Source organism: Callorhinus ursinus, unplaced genomic scaffold, assembly GCF_003265705.2.
Source record: "Callorhinus ursinus isolate GAN/ISIS: 27379988/994484 unplaced genomic scaffold, GSC_fseal_2.0 scaffold1, whole genome shotgun sequence".
Lineage (NCBI taxonomy): Eukaryota > Metazoa > Chordata > Mammalia > Carnivora > Otariidae > Callorhinus > Callorhinus ursinus.
In genome coordinates this window covers 120,757,799-120,781,212 of record NW_027397063.1, presented here as the reverse complement: position 1 = coordinate 120,781,212, position 23,414 = coordinate 120,757,799, and the positions used below count along the sequence as shown (strand labels likewise).

Here is a 23,414-nt window from a genome sequence, read left to right as displayed (position 1 = left end):
ATTGATACAGCCACTATGGAAAACAGCATGGAAGTTCCTCAGAAATTTAAAAACAGGAATACCATATTACCCAGCAATTCTACTTCTGGGTATATATCCAAATAAATGAATTCAGGCTCTCAAAGAGACATCTGTACTCCCATTTTCATTACAGCATTATTTACAATAGCCAAGATATGGAAGGGACCTAAGTGTCCATCAACAGATGAAAGGATGGGGGCACCTGGGTGGCTCAGTCGTTAAAGCATCTGCCTTCAGCTCAGGTCGTTATCCCAGGGTCCTGGGATCGAGCCCCACATTGGGATCCCTGCTCCGCGGGAAGCCTGCTTCTCCCTCTCCCACTCCCCCTGCTTGTGTTCCCTCTCTCGCTGTGTCTCTGTCAAATAAATAAAATCTTTAAAAAAAAAAAAAAAACAGATGAAAGGATGAAGAAGATGTGGTACTTATATACAATGGAGTATTTCTCAGTCACAGAAGAGTGAAATCTTGCCATTTGTAACAGCATGGATGGACCTAGAAGGTATTATGCTAAGTTAAACAAGTCAGACAGAGAAAGACAAATAACATATAACTTCACTTATATATGGTATCTAAAAAACAAAATGAAAAATCAAACAAAACAGAAACAGACTCATAAATACAGAGAACAAACTGGTGGTTGCCAGACAGAAGAGGGGTGAGGAGACGGGTGAAATAGGTGAAGGGGATTAAGAGGGACAAACTTCACTATAAAATAAGTAAGTCATGGAATGTAAAATACAACATAAAATATAAACAATAATATTGCAATAACTTTGGTGACAATAAGTACACTCACCGTGGTGAGCATTTATAATATATGTAAATGTTGAATCACTGTTGTACATCCGAAACTAATATATTATATATCAACTATACATCAAAAAATTTTTAATTTTTTTAACTATAAAGATGTCTGAAAAGAGATCAATAATCTCCAATAGTAACAAAGCAAGAACAGTATACAATTTTGAAACTTTTCAAAAGGAGAAAAGGATCCTTTTCTCCAAAACATTATATGGCAGCATTTGCAGAAATATCAATACTGGTGCTATATGAGTTTCTTTTCTTTTTTTATTTTTTGGGGAAAAAACCAAAGGCAAACCTTTTAGCAGTTACTTTCCGAGATTATTGGGAACCAAAATCTATACCCTACAGCTTTCTGCAACTACATGAGAAAGTTCAGATACCAGTGAAGCTTTCCAATATGTAGAATAGTTTTTCATTCTTTTAAGCTAACAGACAAGCTGTTACAATCATGTGCAAAATGATATAAAAAAAAGGTTAGTTGGGGCGCCTGGGTGGCTCAGTTGGTTAAGCGACTGCCTTTGGCTCAGGTCATGATCCTGGAGTCCTGGGATCGAATCCCACATCGGGCTCCCTGCTCAGCAGGGGGTCTGCTTCTCCCTCTGACCCTCTTCCCTCTCATGCTCTCTGTCTCTCATTCTCTCTCTCACAAATAAATAAATAAAATCTTTAAAAATAAATAAATAAAGATTTAAAAAAAAAAAAAAGGTTAGTTGGTAACCATAATAACATGGCTTTGGCATATACTATTTCATAACTGAATTGGAAACAAAGGAGAAGTAACAACTGACACCACAGAAATCCAAAGGATGATAAGAGAAAACTATAAATAATTATATGCCAACAAACTGGACAAACTAGAAGAAATGGATAAATTCCTAGAAACATATAATTTTCTAAAAGTAAATCAAGAAGAAACAGAAAATCTGAACAGACCAATTACTAGTAATGAAACTGAATCAGTAATCAAAAAACTCCCAAAGAGGGGCACATGGGTGGCTCAGTCTGGTAAGTGGCTGACTCTTGGTTTTGGCTCAGACTGTGTCTCAGAGTCCTGGGATTGAGCCCCAAGTTGGACTCCATGCTCAGCATGGAGTCTGCTTGTCCCTCTCCCTCCCCCCACTCATGCTCTCTCTCTCTCTAAAATAAATCAATAAAATCTTAAATAAAAAAAAACTCAGAAAGAACAAAGTCCAGAACCAGATGGATTCACAAGTGAATTTTACCAACCATTCAAAGAATTAATACCTATTCTCCTCAAATTATTCCAAAAAAAAGAAGAGGAAGGAAAGCCAGCATTACCCTGACACCAAAACCAAAGACACCACAAGAAAAAAAAAAAAAAGAAAACTGTAGGCCAATATCTATGATAAACATACATGCAAAAATCGTGAACAAAATATGAGCAACCCATTCAATGAGCATTCAACAATACATTAAAAAAAATCATTCACCACACACGATCAAGTGGGATTTATTCCAGGGATGCAAGGATGGTTCAGTATTTGCAAATCAATACATCACATTAATAAACCAAAGGATAAAATGATATGGTCACCTCAACAGATGCAGAAAAAGCCTTTGACAAAATTTAACATCTGTTCATGACAAAAACTCTCAACACAGTGGGTTTAAGAGGAAACATACCTCAACATAATAGAGGCCATATATAAAAAACCCATAGCTAACATCATACTCAATGGTGAAAAACTAAGAACTTTTCCTCTAAGAACAGGAATAAGACGAGGACGTCCACTCTCACCACTTTTATTCAACATAGTAATGGAAGTCTAAGCTGCAGCAACTGGACATGAAAAGAAATAAAAGATATCCAAATTGGTAAGGAATAAGTAAAACTGTCACTATTTGCAGATAATATGATTCTATATATAGTAAACTCTAAAGACTTCCCCAAAACACTATGAAAATAAATTCAGTAAAGTTGCAGGATACAAAATACACAGAAATCTTGCAATTCTACACACTAGTAACAAAGCAGCAGAAAGAGAAAGTAAGAAGACAGTTCTATCTGCAATTGCACCGAAAAGAATAAAATGTGTAGGAATAAATTTAACCATGGAGGTGAAAAACCGGATTTTGGAAACTATAAAACATTGATGAAAGAAATTGGAAGATGATACAAATGGAAAGATACTGTATGCTCATGGGTTCGAAAAATATTGTTTAAAATGTCCATACTACCCAAAGCAATCTACAAATTCAATGCAATCCCTATCAAAATGCCAACATTTTACACAGAACCAGAATAATATTAAAATTTGTATAAAACCACAAAAGACCCCAAATAGCCAAAGCAATCTTGAGAAAGAAGAACAAAGCTGGAGCTATCACAATCCCAGATTTCAAGATATACTGCAAAGTTGTAGTCATCAAAACAGTGTGGTACTGGAACAAAAACAGACACACAGATCAATGAAACAGGATAAAGGGCCCAGGAATAAATCCACACCTATATGGTCAATTAATCTATGACAAAGGAGTCAAGAATATACAATGGAAAAAGTCAGTGTCTTCAATAAACGGTGCTGGCAAACCTGGACAGCTACATGCAAAGAATGAAACTGAACCACTTTCTTAAACCATACACCAAAATAAACTCAAAATGGATTAAAGACCTAAATGTAAAACATGAAACCATAAAATTCCTAGAAGAAAACATGGGCAGTAATTTCTTAGACGCAGGCCACAGAAACACGTTCTAGATATGTCACCTCAAGCAAAAGAAACAAAAGCAAAAATAAACAATTGGGACTACACCAAAATCAAAAACTTCTGCAGTGAAGGAAACCATCAACAAAACTAAAAGGTAACTTACTGAATGGTAGAAAGTATTTGCAAATGATGTATCTTATAAGGAGTTAATATCTACCATGTATAAAGAACTTATACAACTCAACACCCAAAAAAATAATCTGATTAAAAACTGGGCAGAGGACCTAAACAGACATTTTACCAAAGATGACATGCAGATGGCCAACAGATACATGAAAAGATGTTCAACATCACTAATCATCAGGAAAATGCAAATCAAAACCACAATGATACATCACCTTATACCTGTCAAAATGGCTAGAATCAAAAAAGCAAGAAACATCAAGTGTTGGCGAGGATGTAAAGAAAAAGGAATCCTTTACACTGCTGGTGGAAATGTATATTGGTGTAGCCACTGCAGAGAATGGTATAGAGGTTCCTTAAAAAATTAAGAGAAATACTATATGATCCAGTAATTCCACTACTGGGTATTTACCTAAAAGAAAATAAAAACTCTAATTCGAAAAAATATATGTACCCCTATGTTTATTGCAGCATTATTTATAATAACCAAGACATGGAAACAAGCCAAGTATCCGTCAATAGATGAATGGTAAAGAAGATATGGTATATCTATACAATGGAATATTACTCAGCCACAAAAAAGAATGAGATCTTGCCATTTGCAACAACATGGATGGATCTAGAGGGTATTATGCTAAGTGAAAAAAGTCAGAGAAAGACAAATACCATATGATTTCAGTTATATGTGGAATCTGAAAAACAAATGAACAAAATAAAAAATTAACACTTAGAAAAAAGTAGAAAAAAAACTACTTAATTTTTCACACATTTTCAGTTTACATAAAGCATAGCCTGCAAGCTTTAATTTTCTGCCTAATTAAATTGATTTTCATTTACACTTGTAGCTTAACTGTTATTTTCTGACTGTAAGTTACTTTCTGATGCATGTTTACTATAAAAAATTTGACAAATATCAAAAACATAAAGAAAATAATCACCTACAATCCCAGCCCCAGAGATAATCACTATACAAATCTTAGTATATTCCAGACTTCTTTATAAACATATTTGTTATATTACCTAATAGAACCAATACTTTGGTTACTTTAATAGTATTTCATGGTACTTTCCCAGGTCATAAATATTCTTTTAAAACATTATTTTTAATGACCACATGATATTCCTTCATATGAATGAATCACAATTTAATTAATCAATCCCTTGATTAGCTAAGATACTTTTATCATCCAAAAGCAGCATAAAGACAGAAACACTAGGAGCTCATTTCATTATTAATGAAATTGGTAGTCTTGTCACCTATCTTTCAGACCTCACAGAAGTACTACTTGAGAGAACAATTCAAAACCTTAAAGATGTATTTTAAAACAAATGGTAAAACATACCAACTATACTATCAAAAAAAGCTCCACGAAGATGCCAATCGTTCTTATCATTTAGGAAAGTGATCATGTGGGACAATAAAACATCATTGGCTTTCTGACGTCCAAAGAATACACACAGCCGTGTTATTCCATTTTCCATCAAGGTTTGTTTCACAATATTTTCAGGGTCACTTAGCAAAGTGACAACTTTCTGTTGGACCATTTCATGTAAGGCTTGCAGCTCTAAAAAAAATAAAATAAAATAAAGATAGGATCAGTTTTTTTCCCCCAAGATATACACCTAGGCTTCTTTCTTACTCCTTGGAGGAAAAAGAACAATTAGAGAAGCCACCATAAAAAGTCTATAATCACTAAATTTTTCCACTGTTCAAAGCTCTGAAAGATAGATGGGAAACCAAAATATAAACTGAAGAACAGGGGTGCCTGGGTGGCTCAGTCGTTAAGCATCTGCCTTCGGCTCAGGTCATGATTCCAGGGTCCTGGGATCGAGCCCCACATCAGGTTCCCTGCTCTGCGGGAAGCCTGCTTCTCCCTCTCTCACTCCCCTGCTTGTGTTCCCTCTCTTGCTGTGTCTCTCTCTGTCAAGTAAATAAATAAAATCTTAAAAAAAAAAACCAAAAAAAACCCTGAAGACCACCACCCTGATAAGCATATGCCACAAGCATGGTTACCAACTCATTAATTAAACAGATGTATTTTTGAGGCTCAAGGAGAAAAACTATGGGAAAATACCAAAAAGATCATACTGCCACCAGTAAAATCAACTTGATCAAGGACTTCAAAATACTAGACTTGTTAAGGATATAAACTGATGGTACAATTTAATATTTGCCCACAATTTAATACTTTTAAAAAGCATTTTTAAGGTCAGTTTTATTAAATTTTTAGAAAGCAGAAAATATACTGCAAATCCTGTCAAGGCTTTACATGATGAGGCCACCACCTTCCTCTCTGACTTTATCTCCTACACACCCCCCCTTTTTCCTTTTCCTTCTAAAATGTAAACTCAACAGGAGGATCTTTTCTGTCTTATTCACCGCTGTATTTCTAGTGCTTAGAGCAATTGCCTAATGCAGAGCTTATGTTTAACAATTATCTGCTGGCTTAATGAATGAAGGCAGAGGCCACTCCTGGTGGAGTGGACACCAGGACACCAGGACACCTCCTGGTGTCGCCACTTTCAAGAGAAAAGGTGGTCTGATATGCAAAATACTATGTTCGCATTAAGACAAACTTTAGATTAACTCCAAAAAAGGTTTAACACCTAACTTCATTATCTATAAACATCCAATTACATGGTTATAGAATGTAGAACGTATCATTTTCTAAGTAATACCATGAAAAAAGCGAGGATTTCCTTTCTGATACATTCTTCTATAAGTTCAAAATTATTCCACTGTCTTCAACTGCAGAGAATATATGCTAAATATGACGCCCTTCTAATAAGTAATAGAGCCATTACTGTTGTGTATAGCATAAAAATCTAAAACTAGATTTCTCTAGCTTCCCTGAACTAGAAATATCCTAGAACAGATCTAAGTGTATTATTTTACTTCTAAATCTTTAACTCAATAAACATTAATTAAAAGTCTGCTAAGAATTGTTTGTATGTAAAGAAACTTAAGACAGAAACTTTGACCTCAAAGAGTTTACCACCACATCTGTTCATTTAAAGCAAAAGGTGTGGGGGTTGATCCGTAAATCATAGATAGTACAACAAAAACACAGTTTATGATTGAGGATACTCAAAGTATACTCACATAAGGAGAAAAGGCTTAGATGCTTTAGCTATGATGATGTCAATGTTTTTTTCTTTCATCTTGTAAGAATTATACAATTCAGCCAGCTTTACTATTGACACAAATCAATTGTGGCTGAAAAACAACTGAACTTAGAATCTGTGGCAACAAGCTAATCATTTTCTGGTTAGGTAACAGTGTACCTAGCATACTGTGTATACAGAGTAGAGAGAACAATGAAACACCAGGTACCTTTCATACACACACACACACACACACACACACACACACACACACACACACACACACACACACATAGGAAATACACACCATATATATATATGGTATTCTTTCATCTTACATGAAAATTACAATGATAGTTTCTTTCAAGTCCACATTAGTAATTCATTCCAAATAATAAGAAATCTGGAAGAGAAAATTATACTACCTGTGTCATAATTTCCATTGGGATGCGTAACTTCATCTATTTCTTCACTATTTGGGTCATTTTCCATATTGAGATTTTTTAACTGTACTAATTCCAGGAACCTCAAAGCTGTTTCAGCCAGCAGAGCTATGTTTTCTACAAAAAAGGGAAAATTTATGATTATAATCTTAAATCCTTGTAATGTTTATAACTTTCCCTTCCTGTCTTTATACATATAAATAACAATCTTAAAACTAAGGAGGAAAAGTAGGACTTTCCAATTTAGCACTTAACCTAATCAGATTTTTGGTAACTAATCTTATAATCTACAACTAACAGTTTTTTAAGTATTTTATCTATTTATGAGAGAGAGAGCACAAGGGGGTGATGAGCAGAGGGAGAAGCTGACTCCCTACTGAGCACGAAGCAGGATGTGGGGTTCGATCCCAGGACTCTGGGATCATGACCTGAGCCAAAGGCAGACGCTTAACCGACTGAGCCACCCAAACACCCCTACAACTAACAGTTTTAATAATGAAACATAAACTTCTTTTAAGAATACAAAAATGTACAGCATAGACACTATAGTTAACTCTGCTGTATGATATATATGAAAGTTAAGAGAGCAAATTCTAAGAGTTCTCATCACAAAGAAAAAAAACTTTTTTCTGTTTTTGCTTCTTTTCATTTTACCTATATGAGAGGATGGAAGCCAACTAAACTTGTGGTAATCATTTTAGAATATGTGTAAGTCAAACCATTACACTTTATACCTTAAACTTATACAGTAATATAGGTCAATTATATCTCAGTAAGACTGGGAAAAAAATACAAAATATCCCAAAATATAGCATTCAAATCTACTGAGGGAAAAGCTTAATCCTTCTACAGAGACCTATAATCAGTATCTTAACAGGTGAGAGATATACATTAGACTAACAGAGAAACATTCACATTAAATTAACAGGCTGGGATGCCTGGGTGGCTCAGTCAGTTGAGGGTCTGCCTTCGGCTCAGGTCATGATCCCAGGGTCCTGGGATCAAGTCCCGCATCAGGTTCCTTGCTCAGCAGGAGCCTGCATCTCCCTCTGCCTGCCTCTCTCTCTCACTCTCTCTCTCTCTCTGACAAATAAATAAAATCTTTAAAATATAAATAAAATAACAGGCTAAGCTGGGCTTCAGAATCACAGACCCGTCTCAAATCTCGGCCCCTGACACTAGGTGGCTGCTTAACATATGAGTACGTTTCACACATACATAGGACACATCTACCTCAAAAGAGCTGTTACTAAACTGAATGAACCATTATTAGATTGCTTTCCTTGTGATACTCTGAATTTCTTTATGAACCAAAGCATTGCCACGTTTCTGCAGTTGTATTTTCTCCTTTCTCTGTTATCTCCTAAGACTGTGATATTCCTTACCACTGTGCAAATATCTAATTTCTGCGGTCACATTTGCTATCAGATCTGCTTACACTTTCTTCTCCTTTCCATTTTTTATTTATATCTCTATCCTTCCTTCCCTCCCATTTCTGTGCTTAACATATGACCATACCAGGAAAAGACTGCACTCTTTTCCTTAGCAATAAACAGCACCGAACACAGAGCTTAATTAACTACCTTATTTCATCAATTCTCAGACTCACTTTTTCCTTAATTTTTAACACCACTACAATTGAGGTGCATCTCACAAGAGTTGAGATTGCTAAAACTATCAAATGTAGTGATTACTTTTATCTTGGAGTCCCACCCCCTCCCAACCCGCAACAGGTTCAACATTGTTCTGAAGAACAAAAATTTACCTCTAAATACCCAAGACATGAATACCTGTAATGCAAGTTCACCCTAAAGATGGGAGAGTTTGGGCCATCCCCTGATAATAAGTCAAATTCTAGACGAATGTACCCACTTTAATGGATGTATCTTTATTAGGAAAAGTCTCTTACTTTCCTGGGCACTTCTAAAATCTGAGTACATCTATGACTATTTCCCCATTTAAGTTCATACACCACAACACACTTGAAAGTTTACACAAGATACAAATCTATACCACCTCTGAGTCTAAAAAGAATACTGTAAAAGACATTTAAAAATTAATTTTAAATTTTTATAATTACTGACGTGTGTGGTTTAATTATACTTAACCATAAAAGTTCAAATAGACTTCTGGCTCTACTGAAAAAAAGACAGCTTTATCATGCACTAAGCCATGATGAAGGGACACTGCAAGGTACCAACACTGACCCTGGGTTACCATAGACTCTCATCATAAAGACCCAGAAGACCAAAGAAAAGCAGAGTTGCTTCAGAGTCAAGGTACAGACAGCAGCTCTGAGAACTGAGAAAGAATGAGACCAGATACATTTAGGTCATATTGTTTAGCGTCTCCCATTCCCAATTTCCTCACTTGTAAAATGAACGTAATATAACATCTATTGCTCAAGGTTGTTGCAAGGATTAGTTGCAAAAGATATATAGATCTTAGAATCCATATATCTTAGAATCTGAAATCTATCTTAAAATTTATATATCTCTTGCAACAAATCCTTGCAACCTTGAGCAGCAGATGCTCTGACACAGGCTTTTCAATAAACAGTAGTTATTTTTATGCTATCCCTATTAGTAATTGACTGTCACAATGTTAATATAGCACCTACACATCAGAACCTTACCCATTTAACACAACTGAGAACAAACTAAGACCAACAGGAGGTAATAAAACTCTAAAGAAAGATACAGCTTGTTTTTAAAACCTATAAACTTTTATTTATTTTTCTGGTTTAATTATGTTTGCCAAGTGAATTATAAATATGCTATGTTACAAATTATAAACTCAAATGTACCTTTCTTAAAGAAATCCTGAATTTTCTAGGCCTGACATGTATACCTATACAGTTATGGAAATCAGAAACCATAAATAATAGGCAATGGATAAATATAAATAAAAATATATGTATAGGGGAAAATAAAAAACCCAACAACCACCACTTTGTGGATGTACCTAGAGATAAGGCCAGAGTCCAAAAACCATTTTTCATACATTCCATTAAAATAATGACAGGCAAATAGTAAATTTAATAAACCTAGCAAGTACCTTTCAAAAAAGTGACAATATCATCACACTTTATGTACTATTTACAAAGACCAAAACAGAATCTGTGATTTCCAGATTATATTAGAAATAAATTATGAATTGTGTTAATGTTTCAGTGACATCTTCCATGCAAAAAGAAGTATGCAGAATTAATTTGGGGAGCTAAAAACATGAATTTTGAGTAAGAATTACAAATAAAACAGGTGGATGTGTTATAACCTCATCACAAAGAAGCCACACACTTTAAGCACTATAGTAACTAAAAGGACCTTAAAATCTGGTAATAGGCTAACCTTTCAACACCAAATTATCCAGCAAAATTCATCTTTTTGAATGGCAATAGACTTGTATCCTACAGTTGATATTCAAACTAGCATATCTGTTCAGAGAAACTTCATAAAGACCTAAAGACACTAAGTCAGAACATACTTGTAAACATTAGTCTCACTCCAAATTAAATGTAGTATACCATGTAAAATCATAGAATTCTATATTACATATTTTTCACTTGATAATTCTGATCACTTCAAAAATGAGTACAATCAAAAGTTGAGTCCCAGGAACAGATAACCTACAAAAATTATTAAAATGTACACAAATAGTTCAAGGACTATAATTCACTCTTGGAATCCCCAAATAAATCAGAGAAACAAGAGGTATTATAGTCACTAACTTCAAAAATATGAGCGGCTATTACTTGAACAATAAACTCTTACCAGCATAGGCTAGTCTAACAATAGTAGCATCATCTTGGGCTAAGTGGGCTATGCCTGGCAGAATATATTCCGGATAGATATTGACATCATTGCGAGGAACCTCTTTGACAAGAGCAAGAACTTTGGTCAACGTCCTCAAGGCCTCAGCCCTCACTCTAGGAACAGAGTCATTGCTGAAATGCAAAAGATATGGAGTAATACGATCCAAAAGAATTTCTACACTTAATCTTGGGGCCAAATGCAAAATAAGTTCCAAAGCAGCAAGTTTGGAATCACAGTATTTAAGGGTCTGCAGACAGGACGTTATAACAGACACCAAGATAACCAGCCCATTTTCCTTAGGCTCTCCTTCTGCTTTTTCTGGCAGATCATGTCCACAGAGATTGTGAATAATGTTGCCCAAATCCTTCCGTATAACCAGAATGCGCTCATCTGCAGAAAGAAATGTTTCCTTGGCAAACTGGGCCATGTAGGGCTGAAGGAATGTGTAAAATATTTCAGGAAAGGCATTGCCACGCTGCTGCTTTAGGTAATCTTCTGCCCCTAAACGTTTATCTGGCTCACGATGAATCATCTGAGTTACCTACACCAAGGGGAGAAAAGGAGTAAAAAATAGATTTGAGAACAGCAGATTAAATCAGATGAAAGCTACAAGGGCAACTTAAATATGACATAAAGAATTTTTGAGGTAACTCTGACTCTTCTCAGTCTTTGCCTTTCAAACTACTTTCAGAACCGGACTCTACTACTATCCTACAGAGCAACAGGAAATCATATAGTAATGTATTACAGATGGCCCAGACACAAAGGGAGATATACCCTGTTCAGCATTCCCATTTACTAAGACAGGGGAGTAATACATTGCTGCCCACAACTCAAGGATTCTTAAAACACTTTTGAGTGGGGTAATACCACTGAGAATTTGAGGAAAACAATGGGATTTTCTCCAGAAAAAAAACTGTATACACAACATTTTTACATATAAAATTACACACGAGTCTGAAAAGAATCACAGAACCACTAAAATCTATTTATATATCAGAGTTCTGATTTAGAGTCTTAATACCACAAGTCCAAGGGACTACATGGTTTAAGTGTAGTTCTAGGATCTAGTCAAAAAGGGAATCAGTGGTTTAAACTTCTCAAGTGTAGAAGAGATGTTAAATCCTATAAACCCTAGAAATGATATACCTAATGTGAATTTGTCATCTTTTCTGACATCTTAGGGAAATAATTTTCTTTCAATATACAGAACACAGCTTAATTTTTCCTAGATCTTCAGTGAATCAGTCAGTATTTAAATACTTAAAATATCATAAAAACATATCTAGTTAGAGCTTTCTGTTTATATTCTAAATAGGCACCTAGCATTGAACTTGCAGAGAATCAAATGAACTATAAATATCAGGAAAAGTGACTTAAACAGAATTCCTGTTACATTCAGATTAAGCCTTAAAGATTCATCAGATTCACTCCTTTCATAGTTAAGAACATGCAGGCCCAAACTCATGAAGTCACTTAGCCAATGTAATGTGACAAATGAGTGCCAAACCCAAAGACAGAACAGCCAGGTATACCAACTCCTAATCCAGTGCACGGTTCACTGAAGATGAGCTAAACTGGCTTCCTCTAAAACATCTTATTTTTTAATACTTGCCATTTGTAAGAGAAATTAAATGTATTCTATATTTCCCTACCTTACTACAGAATACTTTAATATACTATAACTTTCCATGACTGAGAGTCATCATCATTATAAGCCATCAGTTACTGTATTGATGGACTTAATAAAGATCCCCTCAAACAGTAAGGTGGATAAATGGCTTATGTGACCTCCCACAGAATTCTTTATATCTGTTCTGCTATACTAATTAGTGATTCTATAGCCTTCCTTTCCAGAACACCCTCAAGAGAGACATACCAAGCTAGGTGTTTCTATATGAAATGGCCCTATAATACTGCATTATATTCAAGTTGATGTTTCCTGTCTCTTTCATTTTAGATGTATGTCTTCTTCATTTCTTACTAGCAAGCTCTATCCTGGACAACCTCTCTAACCCTCAGGCACCTCTTTTACCTCCTCCCAAATCTATCCAAAGCAGAGCTGAAGACATGCGTGTGTGTGTGTGTATAACATTATGCATGGTTTATATACATATAAAATTTAGTCAAATGAGCTCTGTGCCTGAAAAGAGGTAAAGTATTATACACTTCTCCCTAACAAAGTAAATAAAAATAGGCTGTTCGTAATTGTCTATGGGGCTTTATTGCTTTGTTCCAAATTCATAAAATTCCAGAGAGCTGTCTAATGCAAAAGTGAGAACACAATTCTATTAAAACCTAGTGGAGAATACTTGTAGCATAGTTACCAATTCTCTGATACTGCGATCTTCAATTTTATTTAGCACTTGTTCCGGGAAAAACTGTCCATTTCTGTAAGCCAGAAGTTGAGAGAGATCAAACAGCGGTACACCTTCTGTAAAAAGCTCAGCTATAACACAACCTGGAAAATAACAGATATAAATCCATTAAATATGCAATACAAGATATCTTTAATACAGATCAAGAATTCAGAAAATTTGCAAAACTCAAAATGAAAATCCCTAAGTAAACTGAATTAAAAATTTTAATGCAACATACCACTACGATCAAGCAAGACAGGAAAATGTCTATTGCCTTATCATCAGTTTCAGTGTAAAGTCAAAAGAAGCCCAATGAATATTTCTCCATCTTAAAAAATAAAAATCAAATGAAATTACTTCCTAGTTCTCTAATTTAAAATGAATGTATATAATATATACATACATATATTTACAGATAGATTACAAGTCACAGGAAATAATGATTTTTTTAAAGTATGGACTTATTTTAGACATTAAGTTCATAAGGAACTGAGAATTCATATCTGACAACTCATTTATTCACCATCAAACAAAAAGTTATTAGGTGTCTACTATACACTAGACACTAGCAGTGCATATAATAGATAAAATCCTCATGAAGCTTTCATTCTAGGAAGACAGACATAAAATAAACAAGTAAACAAACATGAGGAGTGCTACAAAGTATAGGTATAAGACTAGAAAGGGAAGGAAAGATAACCCAATCATTCTGCACTTACATAACCTTCAAACAAGGAATAAAAAAAATCTATCCACATTCCAAAAAGGACAAACCAGTTTCACTGAATCATTATATGACCTGCATTTCACAAGTCTTTTTTTTTCTAAGACAGAAAGAGAAAGAGTGTAGGTGCATGTGGGATTGCGGGGGAGGGGGGGTTGGCAGAGGGAAAGAATCTTAAGCAGGCTCCAGATTCAATGTGGAACCCCATGTGGGGCTCGATCTCATGACTCTGAGATCATGACCTGAGCTGAAATCAAAAGTCAAACACTCAACGAACTAAGCCACCCAGGCACTCCTATATTTCACAAGTCTTAAAAAGATCCTTAAATAACCTTAGTTCACAGCATCTGCATCTGCTGGTCTCTCTACCTAGAATGCTACTCCCCAAAATGTCCACCTGATTTATACCTCCACCTTCTTCAGGTCCTTCATCAAATGTCATTTAGGATATTAGCAGTTAGTAAACTAACCAGTTTAAAATGGCAAGCCCCACCACCACAACTACCCCATACTTCTTGCCTGGCATGTTCCCTTTTCCCTTTCCCTGCTCTTTTTCCGCCCAGCACCAACTGCCAAATTAAATATATTATGTATTTATTTTCTTTACCATCTTGTATACCCACCAGAATGTAAAGTCCACAAGGAAGGGATTTTCATCTATTTTGCTCACTAAAAAAATTTCCAGGAACTAAAATAGTTCCTGACACATAATAAACACTTAATAAAGTTCTTAAATTAATCTCTACCTATTTGTATCAAGTTTTAGAATAAAAGACTTAAAATAGCTATTAAAAACACCATAAGCGGGCACCTGGGTGGCTCAGCTGGTTAAGCGACTGCCTTCGGCTCAGGTCATGATCCTGGAGTCCCGGGATCAAGTTCCACATCGGGCTCCCTGCTCAGTGGGGAATCTGCTTCTCCCTCTGACCCTCCCCCCTCTCATGTGTGCTCTCTCTCTCTCTCTCATTCTCACTCTCTCAAATAAATAAATAAAATCTTAAAAAAAAAAAAACACCATAAGCAAGAAGGAAAATAGAAGACCAGACCAACACTACAAACCAACTGGATCTAAACAGACATCAAAAGAACACTCCACCCAACAACAGCAGAATACAAATTCTTCGCAGGTACACATGGAACACTCTCCAGGTTAGACCATATGCTAGGCCATAAAACAAGCCTCAGTAAGTTTAAAAAAGGACTGAAATCATACAAATCATGTCCTTCAAACCACAATGGAATAAGAGATCAGTAACAGAAGCTTGAAAAATTCACAAATATGTAGAAATTAAACAACACATTCCTAAATAATAAATGTATCAAAGGGAAATTAGAAAAATATTTTGTGATGAATGAAAATGAAAACACAACATACAAAACATATGGGATGCAACTAGGACAGTGTTTAGAGGAAATGTGTTAACTATAAACACCTATATTTTAAAAGCGTGCAGGACAATAACTTAACCTTAACCTTAAGAAACAAGAAAAGTAAACTAAAACCAAAGCAAACAGAAGGGAAGGAATAATAAAGACTGGCATGGAAATTTGTGAAACAGAATAGAACACAATAGAGAGCATCGACAAAATCTAAGGTTGGTGCTTTGAAAAGCTCAACAAAATTGACAGACTCCGACTAAAAAGACAGATGTCTCAAACTACTAAAATAAGGTATGAAAAAGGAGACACACTACCAACCTTACAGAAATGAAAAAGAACTATATTTTGAACAACTGTATGCCAACAAATTAGATAACCTAAATAAAATGGACAGATTCCTGGAAAGATACAGATTACCAAAGCTGATTTAAAAAGAAACAAAATCTCAACAGACCTTATAAAGTAAAGAAATTGGATTAATAATAAACATTCCACAAAAGAAAAGCCTAAGACAAGATGCCTTAACAGAGGCTTCACAGTCTGTCAAATGTTAAAATACTTAACCATCCTTCACAAGTTGTCCCAAAGAAACAGAAGAGGGAACACTTTCCAACTCATTCAAAATTACCCTGGTACCAAACCAGACAAAGACATCGCAAGAAAAGAAAACTACACACACCAATATTCCTGATGAATATAGACACAAAAATCCTCCAAAAAATACCAGCAAGCTGTGTGCAGGAATTAGTAAGTCCATACCAATAATTAAAAAAAAAATGAGGGGAAAGAGAGGACACTTGAGTATGCCAGAATGCTGAGGGCCTACTGGTGACTGTGGAGGAAGTACTAGAGTTGGAAAATCATCATTTGCAATCAAAGACTGGATCAGGCAAGAATCAGCAATGGATGCCAAATCAAGAAGGAAGTTGTAATGACTGGTCTGTATTTGCATGTTTCTGTATTTGCATGGTCTTTAAGTTTCTTCCCACAGGATGCTTATTAGTTGCAAGGGATTAAAAAAACAAAAGGTAACTATAGAGGGTAGAACCAGGCAAGACCTTGACCAGGTGATCAAAATTAACATCATCAACAAACATCATTTGTCTCTAGATGTGATACTGTGAAGATGTATCATCACATATACGGTATACTGACAATGAATAATCTGAATCAAAAGGAAAAATCAGACAAACCCTAAATGAGGTACATCCTATGAAAAAACAAAGGGGTGGAGTGAGGTGCATGAGCACATGCATGAGCACACACAAACACACAATGCAGGTAAAAGCCAGTGAAAACTGAGTAAGGTCTATATCTAGTTAACAATAATGCTCCGATGTCAATTCCAGACTTTGAGGTGGTACTGGTCACATAAGATATCACTAGTGGGGAAGCTGGGAGAAGCATTCTTCACTATTTTTGCAACTTCTATCATTTAAAATAAAAAGCATAAAAATAATTTTTAAAAATTTAAGGGGAGAGGTAGTATTCAAAAAATGTCAATGTCATGATGACAAAAAATGGCTATGAAGATGTTCTACATCAAAGGAAGCTAAAGAGACATGACAACTAAATGCAATACCAAACCCCAGACTGGGTCCCGCCCTGGAGCAGTTAAAATGCCGTAAGGGACATTATTGGGTCAAAAACAAAGTAGAATTAAAATTGTAAATTATTTTATCAATGTTAAATTTGCTGCAGTTAATAACTGCAACATACAATTATGTGTTATGTAAGAGAATAGGATCTTGGATATATATACTGAAGTATTTAGAAGTAAAGGGCCATGATGTATGTAACTTAATCAGGGGAAAATCATGGGGGGTGGGGCAGGGTGCAAAAAAAATGTACAGGTGATAAAGCAAGTGGAGCAAAATGTTAACCAAGTGAATCTGGGGATTCTCTTCTGCAAGTTTTTAAAGTATTCTAAGTTTGAAATAATTTCCAAGTAAAAAGTCGGAAAGAAACATAGCTACATTTGACTATTTACAACTAAATGGGGATTGTTATGGACTGAGTTGTGTCTCTCCCTCTCCCCAAAATTAATATATTTAAGCCCTAACACCCAGTACCTTTAACCTGACTAAATACAGGTGACAAGGTCTTTAAAAAGGTAATTAAAGTTAAATAAGGTCATAAGTCCACTGTGACTGGTGTCCTTTTAAGGGGCACCAAGGAAGAGACCTTATGAGTACACAGTGAGAAGGTGGCCATCTGCAAACCAAAGAGAGTGGCTTCAGGAGAAATCACGCCTGCTGGCACCTTGATCTTGGACTTCCAGCCTCTAGAATGGAGGGAAAATAAATTTTGTTTAAGCTACCAAGTCTGAGATATTTTGTCATGGCAGCCCTAGCAAACTAATACAGAGGTGAATATAGGACTTTTTTCTTGCAACTTTGAGAATGGTTTCTGGAAAAGGTGTTATTAGGTGGTATTTCCCTATGGAACAAATTGTTCAAGGCGTCTTCATCAACACTAAGTCCTTATAATTCAGGTATCAGCTCAAATGTTACCTTCTCGTAGAGGAGGTCTTCTCTGACCATTTTATCTAAAGTCGTCTCCTACCAACCTTTGTCATAACACTTAAAAGTCATAACTCCATCACAGCACTTATCACCTAATGAAAATTAACTTGTTTACTTGTTTATTCTCTCTCTACTTCACTAGAACATAAGCTCCTTAGGGGCAAAAACTTGTCTTGTTCAGAGCTGTATTCCCAACATGTACACAACACAGTGTCTCATACATAATTGACAGATAATACTCAAATATTTGTCAAGCAATGAATGAAAGATCTCCAGGAAAAGGGTTCTGCCCACTTATGTGACCAGAGACTGAGAATATATACCCTTCTCCAAAACTAGCAGCCAGGAACCATGGATGTGCATCAAGGTGGAGAAAAGAAACATTCAAAACCCAAAGAGCCTACATCAAATCTTAGGAGCAGTACAAAGTGGACATATACCACCCACCTCTTTCAAAAAAATTTAAAGGGCCTATCTTCAGCCAACAGAGTATAGGACTCTTAGTCTAGAAAAACAAATGCTGAGCAAGTTTATGGAACTATAATGCACACAGAAATGATAAACTTTTCATTGACCCTTGAAATTTTAAAACTCTAACAAACTTCCAGTTATAAAATAAGTCACAAGGATGTAATGTTATATGCCAATTATACCTCAGTTAAAAAAAAAAAAAAGCCTATAAATGATCCTGAGATTAAAGTGATCACATTTCTAAGCTACAGGAATTTTAAAAGTAAAAGTGGTTTGCCAAAAATTTTGATAAATTTACTGATAATAAAGTTGGGACTCTGATGAATTACATTTCTAATCTTGTTATATTCACAGCCTGGAAGCTAACTCTAAGCTTATCAAAAAACACCCCTCAGTATTATCTCAGGACACAGATCAGTAAGCTGAATGGACCAAAAGAGGTTACAAACCTGTGTAACAATTCTTGTTCACTACCCTCAATGAAATACACTTCTTCATTAATTACGTTACTTTTCCTAAGTAATCTAAAATACCATTCAATTTACGTTTTCTTTGCAGTGGACCTACAGATTAAACCCAACCTTTGCAAAATTCATGAAAAATGGCACTGATACATACAGAGTTCACATGGTATTCCTCAGGATACCATTTTCAGCCCATTTCTCTTCCCAAAAGTTCATAAAGAATCTAGACTCCATGGCCTGGCTTCAAGTGGTGTGTGTATATGAAATAATGTATATTAATGTATGGTGCTTTCTTCTAGAGAAGGCCACTGATTTCATCAAAACCTTTAAGGGGATCCCCAAAAAGCTTAAGATTCACTTTACTACAAACTCTCACTGGTTACAAACCCATTACCTTGGCTACAATCACTACCTATTTCCTGGTAACTACCAAATCTCCAACTCCATCCCAAACCTCTATGCACCAAACCTTTATAAGCAACTGCCTGTTGTACTCCTCCAGGGTATCCCCCAGACACCTTCAACTCAACATATCTAATGAGACTTCATCTTCCCATCCCCTTTACCTGTTCATCCTCCCATCTCTCCTACATCAGTGACCATCATTGCCAATCCACCCAATTTCCCAAGCCAGGGTGAAAGGAGTGTTCTTGATTTCACCTACCAATCAATCACCAAGTCCTAACAATTCTACTTACCTCTGAAGTATTCTTTTTTCCACTCCCTCTCCAATTCTATCACAACTTTAAGCTTGTCAGGGTCACGTCTTATCTGGGCTACAGCAGTTTACTTCTAGCTAGTTTTCCCCTCTCCAAGGTAGCTCTCCTGCAATCTACTCTCCATGCTACAGGGTTTATCTAAAATACTTATCTGATAATGCCCCTGTAGGCTAGCACGGGCATGCCAGACCCTTTCTCATCTGGGGCATGCTTACCTCACACTCTACACTCTATGTTCCAGATAGAGTAAACTACTTAAAGTGTCCTAATAAATCAGTGCCTCATGCTCTGGTCTTCAAGTCTTTGTATAAGCAACACTCTGCCTGAAACAAGCTATCTTTGCCATAGCTAGCTCCCTATCATCTTTTAGTTCCATTTAAAAATCATCCTTCCAGGGCACCTAGGTGGCTCAGCTGGTTAAGTGACTGCCTTCGGCCCAGGTCCTCATCCCAGCCAGAGTTCTGGGATCGAGTCCCGCATTGGGCTCCCTGCTCAGCAGGGAGTCTGCTTCTCCCTCTGACTCTACCCCTTCTTGTGCTCTAATAATTAAAATAAAATCTTAAAAAAAATTTCATCCTTCCAGGGGCTCAGTTAAGCATCTGACTCTTGGTTTCAGTTCAAGTCATGTCTCTTGGGTCTTGAGATCAAGCCCAAAGTCAAGCTCCCTGCCCAGCGGGGAGTTGGCTTGAAGATTCTCTCCCTCTGCCCCTCCCCCAACTCGTGCACACACAAGTGAGCACTCTCTCTTTAAAATAAATAAATCTTTAAAAAACTTATATGATCTTTCCAATAAAGAGGCCTTTCCTGATACTGCCTCTCTACCCACACCATGGAGACTAACTTAAATATTTCTATACTCCTATAACAGCACCCTGTGCTTATCACCCCCACAGCAAATCACTCTGCATTGAAATGTCCTTTTTCAATATCATATCTATCTCCCCATTAAATGTAAACACCTTGAAAAGAGAGTCATAACTGTCCATCCACCTCTAGCACTTAAGACAGTGCCTTGGGGTACCTGGCTGGCTCAGTGGGTAGAACATGCGACTCTTGATCGTGAGTCATGAGTTTGAGCACCACACTGGGGGTAGAGTTTACTTCAAAAACAAACAAACAAAAAAAGACATGTCTGATACATACAGAAGAATTCAAATCTTTTTTAAATATTTGAATAAATGAACCACTCTACATTTCCTAGGCAATTAAACATGTCCAAAGAAAAACTGCTGTATCTATCTGAATAGTGTATGAGATACGAAGAAAATAATTTTTCAACATATGGGATTTTCTAAAAGCTACATTTCAATGTTCCAGAGTTAAAATATAGGCACATCCCCCCTTGGCAAATTTGACCAATTCGAATACCTGCTGAAAAGATATCCATTGCCCTCTTCAACTCTCCTCTTGTTCTCTGATTACTATTTAAGTCTACAAGTGGAGTTGAAGGATCCCTCATATATTCTAACTCAGTGGCAAACAATCCACCATCGACAAAACGTTCAGGAGCAATATAGCAAGTTCTCCTCCTAGAAGTGTCAAAGAAATAGTTGAAATCTGCTGGGTTGTCCTCTGGAAGATAAGTGGGCTTAAAACTGGCGAAATCAGTTAGAAGGACCCAATTCCAACTGGTGACCATTACATTCTCAGTCTTGATGTCCCCATGACGGACTCCAGATTTGTGTGCTTGGTCCACCGCTGTTAGGATCTGGAAAGCAATCCAACGCTTCTCAATGTTATTTAAGAATGGACGGGTACTGATGCGATCATAGAGGTTGTCCCGCACATACTGCCTAAAGAGCATGGCTGCTTTCTCAGACGCTTTTTCTACTGCTTTCTGAAAAGGTAGACAGTTCTGTGCAGAATGAAGCCTGATTTTCAGTTCCTCCAGCTCTTGTTTATAGCTGGTTAAAGGCAATGTGGGATCCTGAATTGCAAAGACCTTCACAACCACCAGGCCTTCTCGGTGCTTCGCTCGAGCAACTTTAAAAAACCGAGTACTTCCCAGGCTCTTATCATATTCAAAGTCATGGATGTCTGAGAAATAACTCTCCACAGAAAGGATCTGGGAAGGAGCAATGCCGGCAAGCTGATTTCCCATAATGGCAACAAGCACCTCTAGGTCTGTAAGTCAGGATACAACACCTACTTAAAAAAAAAAAGACAAATAAAATAAAAAGAATGAGGAGGAGGAGAAGAAAAGATACAAGCAATGAAACACCATTATTTATGTTCTCTTCCTAAAAGATAGATGCACATTTCTCTTCCACTGAAAGCACTGTATCTAGTCTTCTAGGCAGCCTCTAAATTTTAAACACATCTATCTAAAAAGACTTTGTTATTTTATGTTTTCCTTTCCAGGAGCTGAACTATCTTTAAAGAGACCCCTTCAATATTAAGCTGAAAATGTTAGAATGTGTATTTTCCGCCATTTAAATTTAAAAATTAATGAGCCTTTACTATGTGTTCAGCATTGTGCCTGAGGCTATGAGGGTCACAACAATACTATATGACAGTCTCTGTCCAAGAAGAACCTGTGGTCTTGGATGTAAGACACAAACACATTAAAAACTTAAAAATAAAAAGTGACAATAATTAAAAATAAAAACTTAAAACGGACTAAAAATCGCCTAAATCAAATAGGTCACTGAACTCCTCAAAGATCAAGCTAAGATCCAAAAAAAAAAAAAAGAAATCAGTAACTTCTGGGCGCTTCCAGCCTAATTCCAGGGTGCTGGAATTCCAGTGTGCTAATTCTTACCACCTAACAGGCGGCATGAAGTCGTCTGATGTGCAAGAACAAGGAAAAAACACTGGCAGAGAAGTTAAAGAAAAGCCAAAACACACACTTGCCAAACACAGCCCAGGATTCCCCTAGCTCATAATTTGCAGGAAATAAAGGACACTCATACACACACGACCATACGCGCAGATAAACATTTACCCTAGGACTCCGGAAAGTGTCACAAGTTGGTCACTAGCTCACACTGAGGTCATGACGGATCACTTCAGGGTCTGCGCGCGATTGGGAGTCAGCAGCCAGGCGAGCCCTGGGCGAGCCTTCTGTATTGGGGGTCTTCCTTCAAAGGCAGGAGGTGGGACGTTGGGGGAGGGAGGCCGAAAAGTCCCAATTTCCAGAAACCAAGGTGGTCCGCAGGGGAGAAGTGAAAAGTTCTCGGTGCCGCAGTAGATAAACGAAGCCAAGCTGAAGGGATGCCACATATACCCCAAGAGTTGTCCCCGCCAGTACCCTACTCTGCCCTGGGAACCATGCGTTCCCGGGCCTCACCTTCCTCTCGCGCGTATCTCTGGACCCTCGAAGACCTCTAGACTCCTCCAGAGCCTCACCACCAGGCCGGCAGGTGGGACTCGGGATAGAGCGCAAGGCTGCAGGGAAATACCACTTCTTCAGCGGAAGCCGACCAGTAAACGCCAAACTCCCGGGAAAGCTGCCGGCTCTAACCTCACTTCCCGTCGCAGAGCGGAAGTGACGACAGAGTAAGGCTTGAGGAAGAGGGCTAGTGCCGAGGGAGTTGGTTGCTAGGGAACGATGAAAGGGCGTGGCCTCATTCGAAGCACCTGGAGGAAGAAAATAAAATGTTCTGTCAATTTATTTCCCATCCTGGTCTTCTATCGTTCCCCAAACTCTGCGGCTTCTGACATCCCCAGAACAGAGTTCTTTAAGAGAATTCACAGGTTTATTTAGGAAAGTTAATATATCACGAGT

General features: G+C 36.9%; 1 protein-coding gene across 7 annotated transcripts in view; it reads right to left on the bottom strand.

The window, feature by feature from the left end:
* The window catches only part of PIK3R4 (phosphoinositide-3-kinase regulatory subunit 4), a 93,762-nt gene extending 70,592 nt beyond the window's left edge, over window positions 1–23,170 (bottom strand). For 3 of the 7 annotated variants that reach the window (XR_012380591.1, XM_073900275.1, XM_073900276.1), the window contains exons 1-6: window positions 22,632–23,170; window positions 21,056–21,832; window positions 13,372–13,505; window positions 11,003–11,585; window positions 7,212–7,346; window positions 5,025–5,246 (exon numbers count right to left, since the gene is read on the bottom strand). Coding sequence is in view for 6 of the 7 variants with exons in the window: in XM_073900275.1 (XP_073756376.1) it covers window positions 5,025–5,246; window positions 7,212–7,346; window positions 11,003–11,585; window positions 13,372–13,505; window positions 21,056–21,788 (1,807 nt within the window). In the remaining variant the exon portion in view is untranslated. Of the gene's footprint in view, window positions 1–5,024; window positions 5,247–7,211; window positions 7,347–11,002; window positions 11,586–13,371; window positions 13,506–21,055; window positions 21,836–22,631 lie in introns of all 7 variants that reach the window. The other 4 variants (XM_025882366.2, XM_025882357.2, XM_025882375.2 and 1 more) reach the window with 4 other exon arrangements.
* Window positions 23,171–23,414: the final 244 nt, after the last annotated feature.